General features: G+C 43.1%; 1 protein-coding gene across 3 annotated transcripts; it reads left to right on the top strand.

Moving 5' to 3' along the window:
• The first annotated feature begins 15,866 nt into the window (after positions 1 to 15,866).
• On the top strand, positions 15,867 to 21,633 carry LOC106596587 (transcription factor Sp8). 3 transcript variants are annotated; one of them, XM_045697296.2, is made up of 2 exons: positions 15,867 to 16,107; positions 19,138 to 21,633. In XM_045697296.2, exons 1-2 carry the CDS (start codon positions 16,024 to 16,026, stop codon positions 20,473 to 20,475), a joined length of 1,422 nt encoding a protein of 473 aa, XP_045553252.2. In that variant the 5' UTR covers positions 15,867 to 16,023; the 3' UTR covers positions 20,476 to 21,633. The 3 variants fall into 3 exon arrangements, with proteins under 3 accessions (XP_045553252.2, XP_082815824.1, XP_082815818.1); XM_082959698.1 differs by lacking the exon at positions 15,867 to 16,107 and adding an exon at positions 18,409 to 18,603; XM_082959692.1 differs by lacking the exon at positions 15,867 to 16,107 and adding an exon at positions 18,610 to 18,896.
• Positions 21,634 to 22,647: the final 1,014 nt, after the last annotated feature.

Raw genomic sequence — 22,647 nt, 5'->3', positions numbered from 1 at the left:
CAATATTCATATTTGCAGAGCTAAAGAAATGATTTAAGTTGACACCAACAAACACATCGCAGGTAGTAGACATTGGATTGGATTGGAGTTTAGCAGCCATGGGAATCTTGGTTTGTTTGCCAGTGAGGTATTGTTCATCAGGATATGTGTTTGAGTAGTTTTATTAGGATGTATATGAGTTTGGTAGTTATAATGGTTTGGACAAGTATAGAGTGCATTCGAAAAGTATTCAGACACCTCGACTTTTTGCACATTATGTTATGTTACAGCCTTATTCTAAAATGGATCAAATAAAATAAAATCATTGTCAATCTACACACAATACCCCATAATGACAAAGCAAAAGCTAGTTTTTAGACATTTTTGCAAATGTATTACAAACAAAAAATGGAAGTATCAAATTTACATAAGTATTCAGACCCTTTACTCAATACTTTGTTGAAGCATCTTTGGCACCGATTACAGCCTCAAGTCTTCCTGGGTATGATGCTACAAGCTTGGCACACCTGTATTTGGGGAGTTTCCTATTTTTACCTGCAGATACTTTCAAGCTCTGCCAGGTTGAATGGGGAGCGTCGATGCACAGCTATTTTCAGGTCTCTCCAGAGATGTTCGATCGGGTTCAAGTCCAGGTTCTGGCTGGGCCACTCAAGGACATTCAGGGACTTGTCACGAAGCCACTCCTGCGTTGTCTTGCCCTGGGTCATTGTCCTGTTGGAAGATGAACCTTCACCCCAGTCTGAGGTCCTGAGCGCTCTGGAGAGGTTTTCATCAAGAATCGCTCTGTACTTTGCTCCGTTCATCTTTCCCTCGATCCTGACTAATCTCCCAGTCACTGCTGCTGAAAAACCTCCCCACAGCATGATGCTGCCACCACCATGCTTCACCGTATGTATGGTGCCAGATTTCCTCCAGACGTGACGCTTGGCATTCAGGCCAAAGAGTTCAATCTTGGTTTCATCAGACTTGAGAATCTTGTTTCTTATGGTCTGAGAGTCCTTTAGGTGCCTTTTGGCAAACTCCAAGCAGATTGTCATGTGCCTTTTACTGAGGAGTGGCTTCCGTTTGGCCACTCTACCATAAAGGCCTGATTAGTGGAGTGCTGCAGAGATTGTCCTTCTGGAAGAGGTTGTCCTTCTGGAAGGTTCTCCCATCTCCATAGATGAACTCTGGAGCTCTGTCAGTGTGACCATCGTGTTCTTGGTCACCTCCCTGACCAAGGCCCCGATTGCTCAGTTTGGCCGGGCGGCCAGCTCTAGGAAGAGTCTTGGTGGTTCAAAACTTCTTCCATTTAAGAATGATGGAGGCCACTGTGTTCTTGGGGACCTTCAATGCTGCAGAAATGTTTTGGTACCCTTCCCCAGATCTGTGCCTCAACACAATCCTGTCTCGGAGCTCTACGGACAATTTCTTCGACCTCATGGCTTGGTTTTTGCTCTGACATATGCTGTCAACTGTGGGACCTTGTATAGACAGGTGTGTGTCTTTCCAAATCATGTCCGATCAAGTTGTAGAAACATCTCAAGGGTGATCAATGGAAACAGGATGCACCTGAGCTAAATTTAGAGTCTCATAGCAAAGGGTCTGAATACTTATGTAAATAAGGTATTTCTGTTTTTTACTTTTAATAAATTTGCTAAAATTAATATAAAATTATTATTTAAGATATTTTAGAAGAAGGCTGTAACGTAACAAAATGTGGAAAAAGTCAAGGGATCTGAATACTTTCCAACTGCACTTTGTGCTGGACCATTTTTAATAAAGAGTAGAGGAAGGGTTATCCACAAGGGGTTCAGGAGTGTTTGGTCTAACAATAATGGCTCCCACTGTAGGATGGTCAGCCTACCAGCAACCAGCCAGCCACTCCCTCTCTTTGATCCCCTACTGTCAGAGCTCCAGATAGATATGGATATATTGGCCTGAAGGAGACACAGTAATGTTGAGAAGCAACCAGATGAAGAGTGACAACTCCCAAATAAGTCAATTGAGTTGTCTGGTCACTCAACACAAGGTAACAAATGGTTCTGTTATCGTAGCCTTGTAAAAAATAAAGACATTGGACTGACACTGCATAATGATATTGGCAATGTGCAAGTTTGATGCTCATAACATAACGTGCTTGGTGCTTTTTTCATATACATCATTTGGCTATTTTAATGATGTAATGTGTTTTCAAACTAAGTTTGTTGCTCGTTTGTTCCTGTGTTCTTCACTTACTGTATGTCAATCAAGTCAATTATCGGCCTACTCCAGAATATTAGGCTAGCAAGCTAACAGAGATGCTAAGTGACTATACTAAGTGGCTATGCTACTATTATGATTAATCTGGTTCTTCTGGCTAATGGGACGTTCACATGCTGTCGGAGTTAACGGAAGTTCGGAGTTCCCCACTGGGAAGTTTCACTTGATCAACTTTCAAAGTCGTAACTACAAGTGGGAACCTCTGAGAAAATGTTGTTACCGGAGTTGCCGAGTTGTGACGTTTTCACCACTGACCTTTCACCTTTTCAACAAAAATCTGTTTTTGACAATAACAAACTTAGCAATGTAGCTAGTTTAATCATATTGTCAATGTTAAGCATGCAAGCTAGCTAACTTTATTATTACATTTTAGTCATTTAGCAGAAGCTCTTATCCAGAGCGACTTACAGTAGTGAATGCATAAATTTCATTTCATGCATTCTTTTTTGTACTGGCCCCCCATGGGAATTGAACCCACAAGCCTGGCATTACAAACACCATGCTCTACCAACTGAGCCACAGGAAAGCTTAGAAATGTTAGTGAGCTTATCAAGGTAGCTAAAATTGTATTGGTTGAAGAATTGGTCCGACTTCAAAAGCACTTGAACACAATCAAGTCAGACTAATGACTTCCTAATTCCAAGTTTCCCACTTCCCAAAAGCACACGAATGCCACATAAAGGCTACAGCTCTGTAATAATGTGAGGTGTCTTCTCAATACCCACTCTCGTGACACAGCTTGAAATATATCAGAAATATATCCATTATCCTTCATCCTCAATAACCAGGTGTCAAATCCCATATTCTTAGTGTTTTCAAGTCCTGTATTTATCAAAACAATAGTCCTGAGGGTTTCTGTACTTACTACCCAGACGATAAAGATCATGTCATTCACTTCTAGGATAGAATGAGAATGCTGTAATATTGTATACCATAGAATCTCTATGACCCATATACTGTAGGGGTAGAGTTGACATGATTGCCAACATCCCTTTACAACATAGCCTAGTCTCCGTTGTGATCCTAATATTTTTGGTTAATGAGCCATAAAATATGTTCCTTTGCTGTAATGTTGACCACTTAATTATAAAGTATTGCTGCTATTAAAAAGCAGTATATGTCATTCAGACAAAATAGTGGAGGAGGGGAGGAGGAAGAGGGGATTAACGTTGTTAATTTATAAGCCTTCTCTCAATGCTATAAATCAACTACAGATGTAGGATCTTAATTTGATCAGTCTTTTCTTACTGATAATTGTTTTTAGATAAGAAAATGGGATGATTATACAGTGCATTCGGGAAGTATTCAGACCCCTTGACTTTTTCCACATTTTATTACGTTACAGCCTTATTCTAAAATGGATTAAATAAAAAAATCCTCACCAATCTATACACAACACCCCATAATGACAATGCAAAAACAGACTTTTCGAAATTTGTGCAAATAAAAAAATACAAATAAATGAAATATCATATTTACATAAGTATCCAGACCCTTTGCTGTGAGACTCAAAATTGAGCTCAGGTGCATCCTGTTTCCATTATCCATCCTAGAGATGTTTCTACAACCTGATTGGAGTCCACCTGTGCTAAATTCAATTGATTGGACATGATTTGGAAAGGCACACACCTGTCTGTATAAGGTCCCACAGTTGACAGTACATGTCAGAGCAAAAACCAAGCCATGAGGTCGAAGGAATTGTTCGCAGAGCACCGAGACAGGATTGTGTCGAGGCACAGATCTGGGGAACTGTACCAAAACATTTCTGCAGCATTGAAGGTCCCCAAGAACACAGTGGCCTCCATCATTCTTAAATGGAAGAAGTTTTGAACCACCAAGACTCTTCTTAGAGCTGGCCGCCCGGCCAAACTGAGCAATAGGGGGAGAAAGGCCTTGGTCAGGGAGGTGACCAAGAACCCGATGGTCACTCTGATAGAACTCCAGAGTTCATCTGTGGAGATGGAAGAAACTTCCAGAAGGACAACCATCTCTGCAGCACTCCACCAATCAGGCCTTTATGGTAGAGTGGCAACACGGAAGCCACTCCTCAGTAAAAGGTACATGACAGCCCGCTTGGAGTTTGCCAAAAGGTACCTAAAGGCCTCAGACAATGAGAAACAATATTTTCTGGTCTGATGAAACCAAGATTGAACTCTTTGGCCTGAATGTCAAGTTTCACGTCTGGAGGAAACCCTACGGTGAAGCATGGTGGTTGCAGCATTATGCTTTGGGAATGTTTTTCAGCGGCAGTGAATGGGAGACTAGTCAGGATCGAGGAAAAGATGAAAGGAGCAAAGTACAGAGAGATCCTTGATGAAAACCTGCTCCAGAGCGCTCAGGACCTCAGACTGGGGCGAAGGTTCACCTTCCAACAGGACAACGACCCTAAGCATACAGCCAAGACAATGCAGTAGTGGCTTCGTGACAAGTCTCTGAATGTCCTTGAGTGGCCCAGCCAGAGCCCGGAATTGAAACCCATCGAACATCTCTGGAGAGACCTGAAAATACCTGTGCAGCGACGCTCCCCATCCAACCTTACAGAGCTTGAAAGTACAGTATCTGCAGAAAAGAATGGGAGAAACCCCCCAAATACAGGTGTGCCAAGCCTGTAGCGTCATACCCAGGAAGACTCGAGGCTGTAATCGCTGCCATAAGTGCTGAGTAAAGGGTCTGAATACTTATATAAATGTGATATTTCAGTTTTTTATTTAGAATAAATTAGCAAACATTTCTAAATACTTTTCGAATGAACTGTACATCATGATCTGATCCACCTTCTATCTCACCCCCCCCCCCAACACCCCCATCATCATAACACAGTGACTGTGTCCCAAATTGCAACCTATTCCCTGTATAGTGCACTAATTTTGACAGGAAACTTGACAAAAGAGGTGCATTATATAGGGAATAGGGTTCCATTTGGGACTCCCCCACTGTGTGAGCCTCTGCTGTATTAATGCACAGTGCTGTGGATGAGTGCACAAGAGAGTGGCCTGACTTTTAGTTAACGGTGTTGTGAGGGGGAAAAAATCAGATTAAACAATTAGTGTCAATTAGCTGGCGGCCAAATCATTCTGCAAACAATTGGTCTCTAGTGCCCTGCTTAATTACGGACGACTTTCAGCTCCTTATCGTGAGGCGCGTCGCCCCGTGATTCATGTCCAACTCACGCCTGTCCCTCAAGCACCATCAATTATCCGCCCGTAAACAAATCCCCCAGAAGAAAAAATCACAACCACACCGAGAGGGAGGCCTGATTAGCATAGCACCGTTTGCATCCCAAATGGCACCCTATTCCCTGGAGACCCTGGTCAAAAGTAGTGCACTATATGGGGAATATGGAGCAATAGGGACCTAACCTCTATGTTATGTATGCAGGTCTGGCTGTCCTGTCTCCTGGCTGTCCTGTCTCCTGCCTGTCCTGTCTCCTGCCTGTCCCCTCTCCTGCCTGTCCTCTCTCCTGGTTGTCCTCTCTCCTGGCTGTCCTGTCTCCTGCCTGTCCTGTCTCCTGCCTGTCCCCTCTCCTGCCTGTCCTCTCTCCTGGCTGTCCTCTCTCCTGGCTGTCAGAGATGGACAGTGGATGGAGTTAGGATCCATCCTGCCCTGATGACAGAGATGGACAGTGGATGTAGTTAGGGACCATCCTGCCCTGATGACAGAGATGGACAGTGGATGTAGTTAGGGTCCATCCTGCCCTGATGACGGAGATGGACAGTGGATGTAGTTAGGATCCATCCTGCCCTGATGACAGAGATGGACAGTGGATGTAGTTAGGATCCATCCTGCCCTGATGACAGAGATGGACAGTGGATGTAGTTAGGATCCATCCTGCCCTGATGACAGAGATGGACAGTGGATGTAGTTAGGATCCATCCTGCCCTGATGACAGAGATGGACGGCGGATGTAGTTAGGGATCCATCCTGCCCTGATGACAGAGATGGACGGTGGATGTAGTTAGGGTCCATCCTGCCCTGATGACAGAGATGGACAGCGAATGTAGTTAGGGTTCATCCTGCCTTGATGACAGAGATGGACAGCGAATGTAGTTAGGGTTCATCCTGCCTTGATGACAGAGATGGACAGTGGATGTAGTTAGGATCCATCCTGCCCTGATGACAGAGATGGACAGTGGATGTAGTTAGGGTCCATCCTGCCCTGATGACAGAGATGGACAGTGGATGTAGTTAGGATCCATCCTGCCCTGATGACAGAGATGGACGGCGGATGTAGTTAGGATCCATGCTGCCCTGATGACAGAGATGGACGGTGGATGTAGTTAGGGACCATCCTGCCCTGATGACAGAGATGGACAGTGGATGTAGTTAGGATCCATCCTGCCCTGATGACAGAGATGGACGGCGGATGTAGTTAGGATCCATGCTGCCCTGATGACAGAGATGGACAGTGGATGTAGTTAGGATCCATGCTGCCCTGATGACAGAGATGGACGGTGGATGTAGTTAGGGACCATCCTGCCCTGATGACAGAGATGGGCGGTGGATGTAGTTAGGATCCATGCTGCCCTGATGACAGAGATGGACAGTGGATGTAGTTAGGATCCATCCTGCCCTGATGACAGAGATGGACGGTGGATGTAGTTAGGATCCATCCTGCCCTGATGACAGAGATGGACGGTGGATGTAGTTAGGGACCATGACAGATAAGAAAGGAGTCCATGACAAGGAGGCGGAATAGTGACCTTCTGTGGCCTGGTTCTGGTTCTCAATATGTATTGTACAATGTGCATTGAGGCTGGGTTGCAGCAATAAAGATGTACTTTAAATTGAGTTGAATAACTGTTTAATCAAGTGTCCAAAAATATTATGCACCGTATGCATTGCATCTGAAAATTTGTGAACGTAATGGAAAATAAAATGTCAAACCAAATCAAATTATATTTCTCACATGTGCCGAATACAACAGGTGTAGACCTTACCGTGAAATGCTTACTTACAAGCCCTAAACCAACCATGCAGTTAAAAAAAAAAGAGTTAAGACAAATATTTACTAAATAAACTAAAGTAAAAAATAAAAGAGCAACAGTAAAATAACAATAACGAGGCTATATACAGGGGGTACCGGAACCGAGTCTGTCACGACTTCCGCCGAAGTCGGTTCCTCTCCTTGTTCGGGCGGCGCTCGGCGTCGTCAGTCTTCTAGCCATCATCGATCCACTTTTCACTTTTGTTTTGTTTTGTCTTGTCTTCCCACACACCTGGTCTCATTTCCCTCATTACATGTTGTGTATTTAACCCTCTGTTCCCCCCATGTCTTTGTGCGGAATTGTTTATTGTAAGTGCATGTGCACGTTTTCTCTGGTGCGCGACGGGTTTTGTACCCATTTGTTTGTTGTTCTGGTTTCCGGTGGTTTTAATGAATAAAACTGCTCCGTTGATTACCCAGTTTAGCTCTCCTGCACCTGACTTCCCTGCTGCCAGTTACGCACTCCCTTACAGAGTCAGTGTGCGGGGTAGAGGTTAGTCGAGGTAATTGAGGTAATATATACATGTAGGTACAGTAGGGGTAAAGTGATAAACAGTGAGTAGCAGCAGCGTAAAAAAAGGGGGGGGGGTTAATGCAAATAGTCCGGGTAGCCATTTGATTAGCTGTCCAGCAGTCTTATGGCTTGGGAGTAGAAGCTGTTAAGAAGCCTTTTGGACCTAGACTTGGCGCTCCGGTACCGCTTGCCATGCGGTAGTAGAGAGAACCGTCTATGACTAGGGTGGCTGGAGTCTTTGGCAATTTTTAGGGCCCTCCTCTGACACCGCCTGGTATAGAGGTCCTGGATGGCAGGAAGCTTGGCCCCAGTGATGTACTGGGCCGGTACGCACTACAGTTGCCATACCAGGCGGTGATGCAACCAGTCAGGATGCTCTCGATGGTGCAGCTGTATAACTTTTTGAGGATCTGAGGACCCATGCCACATCTTTTCAGTCTCATGAGAGGGAATAGGCGTTGTCGTGCCCTCTTCACGACTGTCTTGGTATGTTTGGACCATGATAGTTTGTTGGTGATGTGGACACCAAGGAACTTGAAGCTCTCAACCTGCTCCACTACATCCCCGACGATGAGAATGGAGGCGTGGTCGGCCCTCCTTTTGCTGTAATCCATGAACATCTCCTTTGTCTTGATCACGTTGAGGGAGAGGTTGTTGTCCTGGCACCACGCTGCCAGGTCTGTGACCTCCTCCTTATAGGCTGTCTCATTGTTATTGGTGATCAGGCCTACCACAATTGTCTCGTCTGCAAACTTAATGATGGTGTGGAGACTTATGACTATAATACTATCTCTGTCTTCTATACTGATATGCACTGCACTAAGTCATGTGTATTTCTGCACTAAGCTATGTGTATTACTGCACTAAGTCATGTGTATTACTGCACCAAGTCATGTGTACTACTGCACTAAGTCATGTGTATTACTGCACAAAGTCATGTGTATTACTGCACTAAGTCACGTGTATTGCTTCACTAAGGCATGTGTATAACTTCACTAAGTCATGCGTATTACTTCACTAATTCATGTGTATTACCGCACTAAGTCATGTGTATTAATGCAGTAAGTCATGTGTATTACTGCACTAAGTCATGATTATTACTGAACTAAATCATGTGTATTACTACACTAAGTCATATATATATTATTGCACTAAGTCGTGTATTACTGCACTAAGTCATGTTGTATTACTGCCCAAATCATGTGTATTACTGCACTAAGTCATATGTATTACTGCACTAAGTCATGTGTACTACTGCCATATTCAGTATAAATAAAGTTTCTGATATGTTATTCTGTAATGCTGCCGTCACGCTAGTCTTTATCCCAGTAGTTGTCAACATTGATAACTGGAGGTTAGGTTGGTTTGGAGATTATACAGACTGTCACAAAGGGGGGCGACGGGCCGCATCCTCGTCCATACCCTCTGAGACTGTGGCTGCATGTGTCAACTGTTGCAAACGACCATGGGGAGCACCTCAGACACACACACACACCACACACACACGCAAAACGTGTTGCGGGAAGAGACCGCAGCAGGCGTGATGACATGTTAAATTACCCCGGTGATGTATAGCTTAATGAACCCCTTGTGTTGATCAGGCTCCACATTAATCAACAGCCATGAACAGATTCCCTTATTTTCTCAACGCTGCCTTGATAAACTGCAATTTCATTTAACCTTGGACAGCAACTTTAATAGCTTCCACAGGACAACTGTCAATACTTTCCTGGGTGTACAGTGATTAAATTGCAGGGCGAGAAGTGGGTCCCAGCTTCCTCCTCATACTCATCCCTCTATCCTCTCCCCTTCCTCCTCTATCTCTCCCTCCCTCCCCACCCACCCGCCTTTATTTCAAATCACAGTTTGTACTTCCACACTTGCACAGTCTGCATGTGTAGGTGCCACGTGAAGTGAAAACAGATATTTCGTGAAATCATCAAAATAATCCAAAGATATGCATTGTGGGTTTCTCTTTGACACATAAATGACGTTGTCATTCTAGCAACAACCCATGAACATTACATGAATGTATTGCGCCCAAAGGAGTGAAAGAAAGCCAGCGAAACCTGTTAATGTTTTGGCAACCTACAAGATTGTGTTGCTGGGGTTACAAACCAGCCTCACAGTTTATGTTTCTCTCAGCAAAGCAAAACATTGCTCCAAAATACCCCACACCACTTTGCTATTCTTCAAAGACGAAACAACACCAGGGACGTATAGGCTGCCACGGCAACAAATATCCTTGTAGAGAAAATATAGATGTACACCAGGATATGCTGTTTAAAAAGCACTAAAGCCAAAGATATTGACGCCAGTGGCCTTAGCCCTGTCATAGTGATTTTCAGAGGTATCCACCACCCTTCTCAATTTAGCAGAAATGATCAGCCTGGAGAGGCATGCTAGCTGATTAAAACCAATTGTCAGGGAAGGGAAGGACAAGGCAACCTCTTTACTGCATGATAAACTAACTTCATGGAAGCAGACAATCTCCCCCCTCAGGGAAATCGCTCCAGTTGTTAATTAAAGCATTGTGTTTTCGCTCAGCTTTCTGTATTATCTCCACGTGTACGTACTTGAGAGAAGGATAAGGACGTTACCAAGAAACTAAGACATCAGATGAAGAGCGATGACAGCAGAGGACCGGCCCTGTTGTCTGTCAATGTAGGATAATAGAGAGGTGAAATGTTTAGTACACATTCAGTAATTAAAACTGAATAATGTTCTCCAAACGTGATAATTGTGTCACTGCTCACTCCCTCATACTAGAATATGTTCACAGATTGTAACAATTGATCCTCCGTCACAATAGAATATGTTCACAGATTGGAAACTTTGATCCTCCGTCACAATAGAATATGTTCACAGATTGGAAACTTTGATCCAATGTTCTGGAAAGATTGACTTATCTGAAATGTGGCGTTTCACAAGTCTATTATCACGTCCACAACTTTGTTTCCCTGCCGTGCTGCAGCTCTAAAGTCACAACTAAGGCAATGTGAACATTACATTTACATTTGAGTCATTTAGCAGACGCTCTTATCCAGAGCGACTTACAGTAGTGAATGCATACATTTCATACATTTCTTTTTTTTTCCCCCGTACTGGTCCCCCGTGGGAATCAAACCCACAACCCTGGCGTTGCAAACACCATGCTCTACCAACTGAGCCACACGGGACCGATTCATTGGCTACAGTTCACAAGTATAAAGAAACTACCCATTGGGCAAAAACTGCTTGAATCAATGTTGTTTCCACATCATTTCAACACAATCATTTTATGTGATGATAAAAAAAGTAATCAACGTAAGGTAATTTCGTATGTTTTTCACTCAACTTTTAACCTAAATCCAACAACGTCACATTTTTGGTTGTTTTCATGTTGAATTCACATTAGTTGACAACTCAACCAAATGTAAATCAAAACTAAACGTTGAACTGATGTCTGTGCCCAGTGGGTAGCTAAGTACTTTCTAAGCTAGCCATACTTCAGCCCCCATCCGTTCCGTTCAGTGAACTAACAAAACAAAGTCATGTGTATCTATTGTGTTCCATGGGTGACGTAACAAGGAAAGCAAACATTTCTCTCCTCTCGCTCGCCTTCTCCACCCACACTTGAGAGGTGATGGGCGAACACACAGACTTCCATTATTATCCCACACGGCCAGAATGCCTGCAGGCGGATAATTAGAGAAACTTGAAGAGCCAGGGCTAATCCTAGGTACTTGACTCTGTATGCCTGCCTGCCTCCCTCTCCGCCAGCCCGCCTGTCTCTGCCGCTCACACAGACAAAGTGTAACGCTTCGGCTCGCTGAATGCCAATAAGACGACCTCGTGGCCTGCAGATGCACTAGTCAAACCAAATGGCAGCACAATATACTGTTAACTGCCTTATTCCTGGACGCGCCTCAGACGCAGCAATCTATCGCTCCAATCATGTACCAAACACACAGCTACTAGACATAGAAAAGAGTGAGCGAGGCGTTATCAGCTAGGCCAACAGTTAATCAGGACTCGCTATAGGGATAATGCAACCACTTTGTATCTGTCGTAGATGGCCAGTCATTTGCGTGAACTGTGAAGCATATGTCAAATCAGAAGAAAACAATAACTTCACACTGAACACACAACACACTACTGGAGAAGATGTCTGAGTGTCTCCCAACAATGATACGTATTGATCCCAAAGTGAGTCAAACACACAGGCAGCTTGGGGAACAACAGTGCGTTGATAAGAATTGTATTATTATTATATCATATACTGTATGTATGGACCATACAGCCAACATTAAAGCCTAAATACGACCTAAAAGTAGCAACTAAACTTCCATAATGTCTCTTTTGTTCCTTCTGTTCCGTTTCCCTTGGTTCCTACAGTTGGATCTGAGCCTACATGCCTAACAGCCCAAGCAGCTGGAGACGTGCATCTAGGCTGATGTACATAGTCCCAGTGACAGACAGGTGTTAAGAGTGATCATTAGCACACCATCACTGCCATCATGGTCTTACAGCCTCCACCAGGCTTCACTTCAGCCTCTGGGGACATGTGTTGTTTAGCGTACAATTAGCTTGATATTATACATAGGACCAATTATGTCCATGTAAATTACCATAGTAGCTCTCTTGGTGTTGAATCTTTTCCCTGTAAACTTAGAAACGTACTGCGTTGCGTCAGCAACACCTGTGCAGGAAACAGAGAATACGGTTCTGTTGTGGGTTGTTAAAACTCTAAAATAGAACAGTGGAGCTAACTAGGACATGGTCCGCAAGGAAGTAAAGCATTTATTAACTATCAACTATATTCCATTACCCAGCTATTACATTGCCATAGAAAAGCTTTTTTTTTTTTTATTAAACCTAAAACATTTTATTACACTATTCCCCCCCCCCCCCCCCCCCCCCCAAAAAAAAAGCTAAGATATACGAGGATAAAAAGCCTTTGGAGGCCCCAGCCCCAGTCCATTCATCCCTGAACCAAAGAGGTCCTGCTAGACAATACCGCCAGCAGCTGGCTGATCGATATGCCACAAAAGATCAGAGGTTAAGGCAGTCAAAAGATTGTTAACTAGCCATTTGATCTGCCAGACATTTATATCAGTGTTTATGGTCCAGTGCTTCTCTTCAGTACAGGCCATGCTGCACACCTGTGCCTGGAACACTATGAGGGAACACTATTTTCCCAGTGTTGATGACCTCCTGGCCTGGTCCAGAAAACCTGCCTGCCACACCACTCCCTCTCTGACTGAAGTGACATCCCAGATAAAGTAGATTACTTCAAAACGTGTAAAAAACAAATATAGAGAGTTGCACGCTCTATAAAAGCTCCCAATACTGTGACGGATAAACACCAGTTTCAGCACACAGTGTCTTGTTCAGAGTTTGTTCACATGAAAACAAACATTTTGCATATCTTTGAGAGCTTTTAAAAATAGAATCATTATGATAGCTTTGCTTGGTTTTTGAGAATGCTAGCTACAGTTTCAATGTCATTTCTTAACAATGTCCTCAAGTTGTCTGATGTGTGTACTGGCTATACGAAGGTAAATCTAGCCAACTCACTGTGATAAGAGATGTAGGAGACTTTAAATCTCTTCTGAGCGGAGCACCACCCACTGACAGTAATTTACTGATACAGAGTTGGATGTGATGTGAAAGCCACTGAAATAAGCTAAATTACACTGTATGTTGCATTGTTGCATGACACTGTGATTAGAAAGTATATTTACTCTCAATCAAAATATGGTCATCTTGGTCACCCATTGGTGTGTGTGTGTGTGTGTGTGTGTGTGTGTGTGTGTGTGTGTGTGTGTGTGTGTGTGTGTGTGTGTGTGTGTGTGTGTGTGTGAGAGATACTTGAGTGGTTGAGTGCAACCATCTATACATGCATGTGAGTCTCTCTGTGCATGTGTGTATGTGTTTATATGTGTAAATGTGTGCATGCATCTCTGAACCACAACAGTATACTGTGTAACACATGGGTTTGTTTGCTGCCCCGACTCTGTCCCTGTTCCTGTCTCTCTGTGTCCCTGTCTCTCTGTGTCCCTGTCTCTCTGTGTCCCTGGCTCTCTGTGTCCCTGGCTCTCTGTGTCCCTGGCTCTTTGTGTCCCTGGCTCTCTGTGTCCCTGGCTCTCTGTGTCCCTGGCTCTCTGTGTCCCTGGCTCTCTGTATCCCTGGCTCTCTGTGTCCCTGGCTCTTTGTGTCCCTGGCTCTCTGTGTCTCTGGCTCTCTGTGTCTCTGGCTCTCTGTGTCTCTGGCTCTCTGTGTCCCTGGCTCTGTCCCTCTGGATGCATTCCAAATTGCACCCTTTTCCCTATAGGGCTCCGGTCAAAAGTAGTGCACTATATAGGGAATACGGTGCTATTTGGAACACACAACCTCTGTGTCCCTGCTGGCTTTCTGGGAGAGGGGAGGCCCTCAGTGAGTGTGGCTCACCCAGGCGGAGACAGGCTTCCTGCACATCCTTTGTCACACCATTTGGGGCCTTGTGTCTGTGGCTCCCCTGCTTCAGACCTACTTGGCAGCTCACAGGGCAGACAGACATCTGCTCCTCCTAACCTCCTGCATGGTGAACAGAGAGAGGAGAGGAGAGGAGAGGAGAGGAGAGGAGAGGAGAGGAGAGGAGAGGAGAGGAGAGGAGAGGAGAGGAGAGGAGAGGAGAGGAGAGGAGAGGAGAGGAGAGAACCACCACTAGCCCACACCAGCAGTCAGTCAGTCAAAAACACTTGTGTCCCCATATCCTGTTCTGTCACTTGAGTTAACACCATGCTATAGATATGATCACATCTATGGGCAGAGTGAGTAACAATAGTGGAATAGTGGAGTCACTCAAAAACACTGTCCTGAAATCCTATTATGTCACTTGAGATATATTGCATAAAACAACATAACATAGGCTAAGTATGATATGGTTGAAACATGGGTTTGATAGGCATCTGTAAGCTACCCTAGGACACTATGCATCTGTAAGCTACCCTAGGACACTATGCATCTGTAAGCTACCCTAGGACACTATGCATCTGTAAGCTACCCTAGGACACTATGCATCTGTAAGCTACCCTAGGACACTATGCATCTGTAAGCTACCCTAGGACACTATGCATCTGTAAGCTACCCTAGGACACTCAACTCTTTATTTCTCGTGTAACTTCATTTAACAGTCAGAAGTGGAATGAGGTGGTGCCCCTAAACCTACAAACAATGGTTTGGTTTTTGTTATTCTTCCAAGACAGTTATTTGCATGGTTTTATGCAAAAATGTAATTTAACCATGATAGTCGACTAATTGCTGTGGCAAGCCTCAACATGCAGTTTACTTCCGAGCATGGATCTTCAGCAGTAAGACCCTGAGATGATCGAGTTGCTTTGTAAATCACCACATTTAGAGTAAAGTTCTCCATCCCTTTCATCTGGCTACTCCCCCCCAGACTCTCCTTCCCTTCATTTTCTATGCAGAATAATTCTAAAGAAGACAATATTGAGCACATTTTGTTCGTGCTCAGCGGCCCTGAATAACGCGGTCATTATGGTGGTGAAAGCGACAGGTTTGGAGTTAGATTTCATGACGGTAATATAGTCCATGCGTGTAGGAGAAAGAAAGCCCTAAATGGGGACATCTGTTCAATGTGACGTACAGTTAGTGGGGAGATAGAGGATCAGAAAGAACAACCTGCGTCCGCCTCACCGTGTGAACTCAGGCCAACCCACCCTCACTGTGACCGGAAGGTTTATGGGAGAGAGTCTGTGCGCACAAATAGCCGAAAAAGGGAATTATTTTAATTGTAAAATACGGATCCGTAAAACCACCCTAGTAAACATGTGAAAGTCAATTAACCATTTGTAAGTGTCCAATCTCTCTCTACCATGAATGATGTAGTTGTCCATCAGTGACATGCTGAAACATGTTGCATGGGGAACGGTTATCTTGCTGACCTATCAAATCAGTCTGCTTGATAATTCAATCCAGCAATTTGTCAATGTGACATACCATGGTTTCCACACATGGGGACTTGTTTAAAAAGATAACCTCTCCATCTTTCCCCATCATAGCAAAACGCAGCATCACATTCTTGCATCCCTTATGTTAGCTCTCATACCTACCTGGGATATTTAGGTAAGCACATGACTGCCAACCTTGTCAGTTGGCTTGAACACATGTTGTGATTAGACCACCGGTGGATGAGCAAGCCTCTCTCTCCTCAGTTATTCCTAATTAAACGCAATTCCCAAAGTACCATTTATCTTGCAGGAGACAGGGTCTACTGTTGTACCGCCTGCGGGTGGAGGGGATGCAGCGCTGCGCTCAGCCTCGTGCACTACACACAGAAACACCGAGGGTCAATCGATATCAATATGGCGCCGAGTGGAGCACGGTATGTAAGCTTCTATCCAGGCTACACATTGTATTTTTCACTTCATTTGGTGTATCTGTTTAACGTTTTCTGACTTTTTGTTGTTGTCGTCATTTGACCTAAATAGTTTAGGGAGAAATGACGTCAACTAATCCACTGATTGAGTTCTAGTATAGCGTGTACTTCTGTTCTTATGGAAACTATGTATTGCTTTTTTATGGTTATCATAAATATTAAATAGCATATTAGTGAGTTTTAAGTTTGATATTGGAGACCCAGTTTTCTCGAAATTATAAGCTAAATGAATGGGTTGCATTAATTAAGCTACAGGAAAGTTTTACAAATCTAAAGTTTGATTTATTTCAGAGAAGGTTTCTATTTCAATATTTGCAGAAATTACAGTTAGTAATAACCAATGACAAAATGTCAAACAGAGATGCGAATAACTCAAAGAGAAATACAAAGTCGTTTTTTTTATCACAGGCCTACTACAATTGTTAAACTATTTCTACATTTATTGCATGAACACGAGAAATGATAATGTGAATATTATGCTACAAATAGACAGGTGCATAGACATGACACAGCACAACTGTTACTAAGGCGATATCAGCTACATGTATAGTCATCATTTTTAGACCAACGCTCTCTGTTACTCAGCCTAGATATTTATTCATTTCATATTGGGTTTTTACAGCACTATGGACACATTTTGGCTGCACCTTGTTCGCTCTAGCAGCGTAAATTAAATCCAAAAAGCTGTTGTCCAATCGAAGAAACAGAGGAATGAATCAGATAGTCCATCTATCACACAGTGTAATAAAGGAAGCGACATGGGTTAGGCAGATGATGTGATGAATAATCCCTGGTCGTTTTAATTAACTTTTCGCTGTCTTGTAATGACCAAGCTGGTCAACAGACCCGGTCAATAAGCATGTTAATATCAAACATATAAAACTACGCATGATTAAAAACCTCCTGCGTTATTAAATTTGAAATTCAAATGAAATTTATGCTGCCAATGCACACTGCATGCTAATATAGCGAGGGGAAGAGAGAGGGAGAGAGAGAGAGGGGGAATGATAGAGAGAGAGGAGAGAGCGACAGAGAAAAATGAGGGAGAGGGTTCCCGGGTTGTTATGGCCTTCAAGTCCCTGTTATGTAACGAACGGAAGCTATTATTATTATTATGTACATGTACTTAGCTACATGGGCTCATTACAATTGAGATGTGATGGAACATATTCGATATTATCAAAATAGCTTTAATTTTATATTTGATCGAATGTGTAAGATCCGCATAGGCTGTACGAAAAAAGATTGTACGACTGTAATGCGCTTGTACGCTATACTGTTTAATCTAAGATCACATTGATTCATTATCAACGATATAATGAGGCATAACAGATCTCACCTGGACACACAAAACAGGGAAAGGTAAAAATGATTCAATTAAATAAAGTTCATTTCCTTTTATTTGATATGTGCTCTGTTCTCCTTTATGCCTCCTCCATTTCTCTTTCTACCCACCCACCACACACACACACACACACACACACACCACACACACACACACACACACACACACACACACACACACACACACACACACACACAGTGTAACTCCATGGACTGATGTACCAATGTAAACGAACTAGCTAAATGAAGTGTATAATTATTTTGTCATACTATGGAGTTAATGATAAAGTCAGTCATCTCTTTTCTGGAATGCAGTGCATTGTAGTTTTAATCAAAATTGTCAAAATAATTGAATGCAATTACAGTAAAGTGACTTTTTGGAAAAAGGTAATATTGGTCCTGCATGTGAAAACAGTGGAGTCTTTTGTAGGCTTCATAATCGTTGTTTGTATGAACTAATTAAAGTAATGACAACTTTAATGTAAAACTTCCAAGGGAAATACGTCACAGAAGGTTAGCTAAGACATTTATGTCCTCAATGTAACACTGGTAGAAAGTGGAGCAAAAGTTTTGAAAAAAGGGATTGAAAATCTCCTAAATAGTCACATACAAATGTTTGATAGCACTCTAATAACACCAAAATATAAATAACAATAACAACAACAACGAATAATAACCTAATAACAATAATTACGTTAACAATAAATAATAGCACAAGTAGTCTCATTTTTATCGTAAATAAATACAATTCCCAAATGTCCTCTTTCAGATTTCAATAAGTAATTATTTTCACTCTCATTTAACTTTACCTTCTTCCGTTCTTTTATTATGAAGAGGGTGGTGAAGGGGCGGAGAGCTGTCTGAAGTAGTCTACTGATGACCTCACGTTAGAATGTGGCAGTGTGGTGGAACAGGGGCGCTGATTGGTCGCCCGTGTCACAGCGGTACTTCAAAGCCGGAGAGGACCTACAATTGTGGTGGAATGGGCGGAACACATCATTGTATTGCACACCTCTAAAAAAACACTGCTGTGATTCATAAATATAAAAAGATCCTCTGAGGAGGGCACTTTTTGTGATGGCAACTTCACTTCTAGGGGTGAGTGTAAGGGGTTTCTTGCTGGTTTAATTAGTTATTTTATTGTCCAGCGGAGGGGATTAACATTGCTTCCGTCACACTAGGAAAGACAGTTCGTTGATTATGTTTTAAGCAAGTGGGTCACGAGTAAAAAGCTGAGATTCATTTCGCAACGACAGAGACACGCGCGCGGCATATAACTTTCTACTGATGTGCACAAGACGCGCATGTTGTTGTGCATGTCACATATAACGTATTTTAATAGTTTTGTTATAGCTATATTTTGGTGCGTTCTATTTCATCTCAGTCTACAGGTATGTTATGACTCTGTTATGACTTGGAAAAGATGCCTGTTTAAACTGTCCCGCTAGTTGGCCTATTGCAAATGGAAATAGTTTACAAAGTAGCTTTTGCATTAGCACGGAATGAACTTTTCACCGAGCAAATAATCATTGTTATTTTTGCCTACTATAGGAAAGGCTCTTATGCACTAACTGACCAAGCAAACTGAAAGGTTCGTTATCGATATCAACATGTTGTTTCTTGTCATTTCAGGAGGAGCCGAGGCTAGGATCGACTCCTTTAGCCATGTTGGCTGCGACATGCAACAAGATAGGGAGTCCGAGCCCATCACCATCCTCCATTTCGGATAATTCTTCATCTTTTGGGAAAGGCTTCCACCCGTGGAAGAGAGCCACCGCCAGCAGCTGCAGCCTTGGGTCCGGCCTGTCCGGTTTTGGAGTGTCCCGTAACGGAGCTGGTCTATCGGACTCGTTTGGCACCAACAGCTCCCCCGGAACCAGTGCCTTCTCCCTGACGTCCGGAAACTCATCCACGCCCCACTTTGGAAACGACTATTCTGTATTTCAGGCCTCCGTTACAAACAGTTCTCAAGAACCCAGCCACCAGCCCGTCTTCATTTCCAAGGTGCACTCCTCAGTGGACAGTCTGCAAGGCATCTACCCGAGAATGAGCGTTGCACATCCGTACGAGTCCTGGTTCAAGTCGTCCCATCATGGTATCCCCACAGGAGAGGTTGGCACCACCGGCGCCTCTGCATGGTGGGATGTGGGAGCGGGTTGGATTGATGTTCAGAACCCGAGCGGAGCAGCTCTACAGTCCTCGTTGCACTCCGGTGGACTTCAGACGTCGTTACACTCTCCTTTAGGGGGCTACAATTCCGATTACTCCAGCCTAAGTCACTCAGCCTTCAGTACAAATCCCTCTCCACACCTTTTGACAACCGGACAACACCTGATGGACGGTTACAAGCCGGTGTTATCCTCTTATCCGGACTCCAGTCCGTCTCCATTAGGCGGAGCAGGGGGGACTATGTTATCTGGGGGGCCAACGGCCTCTCTAGCGGGGTCTCCCCGGTCCTCCGCACGGCGCTACTCTGGCAGAGCCACCTGCGACTGTCCCAACTGTCAGGAGTCGGAGAGGCTGGGGCCGGCGGGAGCAAGTCTGCGGAGGAAAGGGCTCCATAGCTGTCACATTCCGGGCTGTGGCAAGGTTTACGGCAAAACGTCGCACCTCAAGGCGCACTTGAGGTGGCACACCGGAGAGAGACCGTTTGTGTGTAACTGGCTGTTTTGCGGGAAGAGGTTTACGCGCTCTGACGAGCTCCAGCGACACTTGCGCACGCACACCGGGGAGAAAAGATTCGCCTGTCCGGTCTGCAACAAGAGGTTTATGCGGAGCGACCATCTGAGTAAACACGTAAAGACTCACAGCGCCGGGGGCTCCGCCGGGTCTGGCTCTGGCAGCGGGGGAAAGAGGGGAAGCGATACCGACAGTGAGCACAGCGCCCCGGGGAGCCCTCGATGCCATTCCCCCGACCTGTTGCAAGTTCCCGAATCTACCCCGGGAACGGGAAACGAACGGCCTTTCTAAACTCTCTCGACTAAGTATAATATCTGAGAAAAACACATGATCTGAGGGAAATGGCTAAACTACAGTGGACATACGTCGAGTATGCGTAATTATGCTAATGTGTGCAAGTTGAGTTAATCAAGTGATTTAGACTACTGATCAAATGATATCTCCTAGTAGCCTATTGATGCCGTGGGTGTACAGGTCTATTACAGTAGTGGTAAAGGAATCCTGAAGGCACACTGGAACACTGGGGCACAATGTAAACACATCGATGTTCTTCTAACGCACAGACTGATCCCACCGGGTAGGCCTATACTTTGGTGTATGTTCCCTTTTTGAGTGTTTTTACGCAACATGGTTATTACATGGGTATTACAATAAGCAAGAAATAGACAACGTTGTTCTATCACTTGGTGATAATATGTGTCCTGCAATATCGTGTTACTGCTGTGCTGACGTCCTTTTATTCAAAACCAAACTGTGGCACTTTATTAGCCTGTTGAACACTGAAATGATCAGTACGGTCCTTTTCGACGGCTCCTTTGTAAGAACAAATCACTGTAGCTGTCTATGTGTGGTGATCCACGTTTTCTTTCTGTCCTTATCTACCCTATCGAACACATCACCTGTTTATCAATAATGGAGGAAAAGTTATGTCGCCCGTTGATTAAACGCTCCACGGATACTATCAGAAAGAGCCTGACCAAGTCTATAATAAATACTTCAATTTCACGTCACTGCGAGGCTGTATATAATGAGAAATGTAATAGCCTAGAAAATTATTCCGCACCAATGTAAAGGTGAGTTATGTATTTGTCCATGAGACGATTTTGTATAGTCATTTCTAGTTGTACATTTGGCTCTAGTAAATATCTGAACATGTACGGAAGTGTATTTTGACATTACTGTTTTATTTTGTTTTGTTTGTTTGTCAGGATATAAAAAATGTTATTGTGGGGAGTTATATTTAACCACGAGTTTTACTTGTATTTCTGAGTCTTTTAATAGACGCACTTTGAATTTATTTGTAAGATGATTTCGAAATCATTCACTGTTTATTATTCTCATCTTTTAATTTAAGTAAGCATGTTGTAAAGTGACGTTAAATTCACAAGCATCATTTCTCAGAGACTGGCTTTCTTTAAGCCACTCAATAAAGTCGGTATGGATTCAGAATCAATTCGTTTAGACTCAGTTTGTTTGCTTCCTAATTGAAATTGAACACGTCATTGGCACAGTCGACAAAGCTATTCTCTGCTATTTAGAAGTAGGCTATAATTGTTATTGGTAGAGCCCACCTAAAATGTTGCTATGCTGTGGCAATTTCATGTATAGTTGACATAGGCCGATGCTGCACATGAATTGTATGTACAATTACACGTTTCATTCAATCAAATTGTCTTTGATTCTCCGATCTGCTGCTTCTTAAACAAATAAGAAAGTTCAAACAAACTATTTAATAGAACATATTAATTCATCAGAATGTCATAGAATAAACCATAGGTTTAGTTTTTCTTCATAAATTACTATTAGCGCTGAACTTCCTTTCTGTGACGTTTTACATGCAGATGTGCAAAACATTTTATATAAAAACAAATAAAATTCTATATTTGAATGTATGTAATGAAATTGTTATTACCGATGGGCAATTATAATAAAAGTATATAGAGAAATGTGTCACGCAGGTGACGTTTCCACGCCAAGATACGTGTCTGAAAGTTTGGGTAGTTTGAGTAAACGAACATCCACATTAAAAACAAACATTTTAGCTGGATTGCATGACCATGTTTGAAAAATAAATACTGTAACTACTATTTGAAGTATTATAATTTTCTTGTGGTACTATCTCATTTTCTGAACATAAAAGCTCCCGTCCAGAGAAAGAAACTGCTGCGTGCGTAAAACGTGTTCCATATTTGGTTGCGAATGTACGTGTCACTTTTACAAATAGGCAGAAGTAGTTTTTCTTTCTAATATGTATAACTTTACAGCACTTGTTAATTTGCCATAAGGTAATATGTACAGGATGTTATTAATATCAGCATGATTAATATATATATATATATATATATACATATAAAATGGGCAAAAGTCGGATGAAAAAGTCAGATGTCGGATGTAAAAGTTGAGGCGCAAAACTTTTCTAGATCCGTGAAATAATTTCCATCATAATACTTATTATATTTATTG

The sequence above is a fragment of the Salmo salar genome, chromosome 02 (genome assembly GCF_965601325.2).
Source record: "Salmo salar chromosome 02, fSalSal1, whole genome shotgun sequence".
NCBI classification, from domain to species: Eukaryota; Metazoa; Chordata; class Actinopteri; order Salmoniformes; family Salmonidae; genus Salmo; species Salmo salar.
The sequence above is the reverse complement of the archived record's forward strand: the minus strand, read 5'-3'. Positions and strand labels throughout refer to the sequence as shown.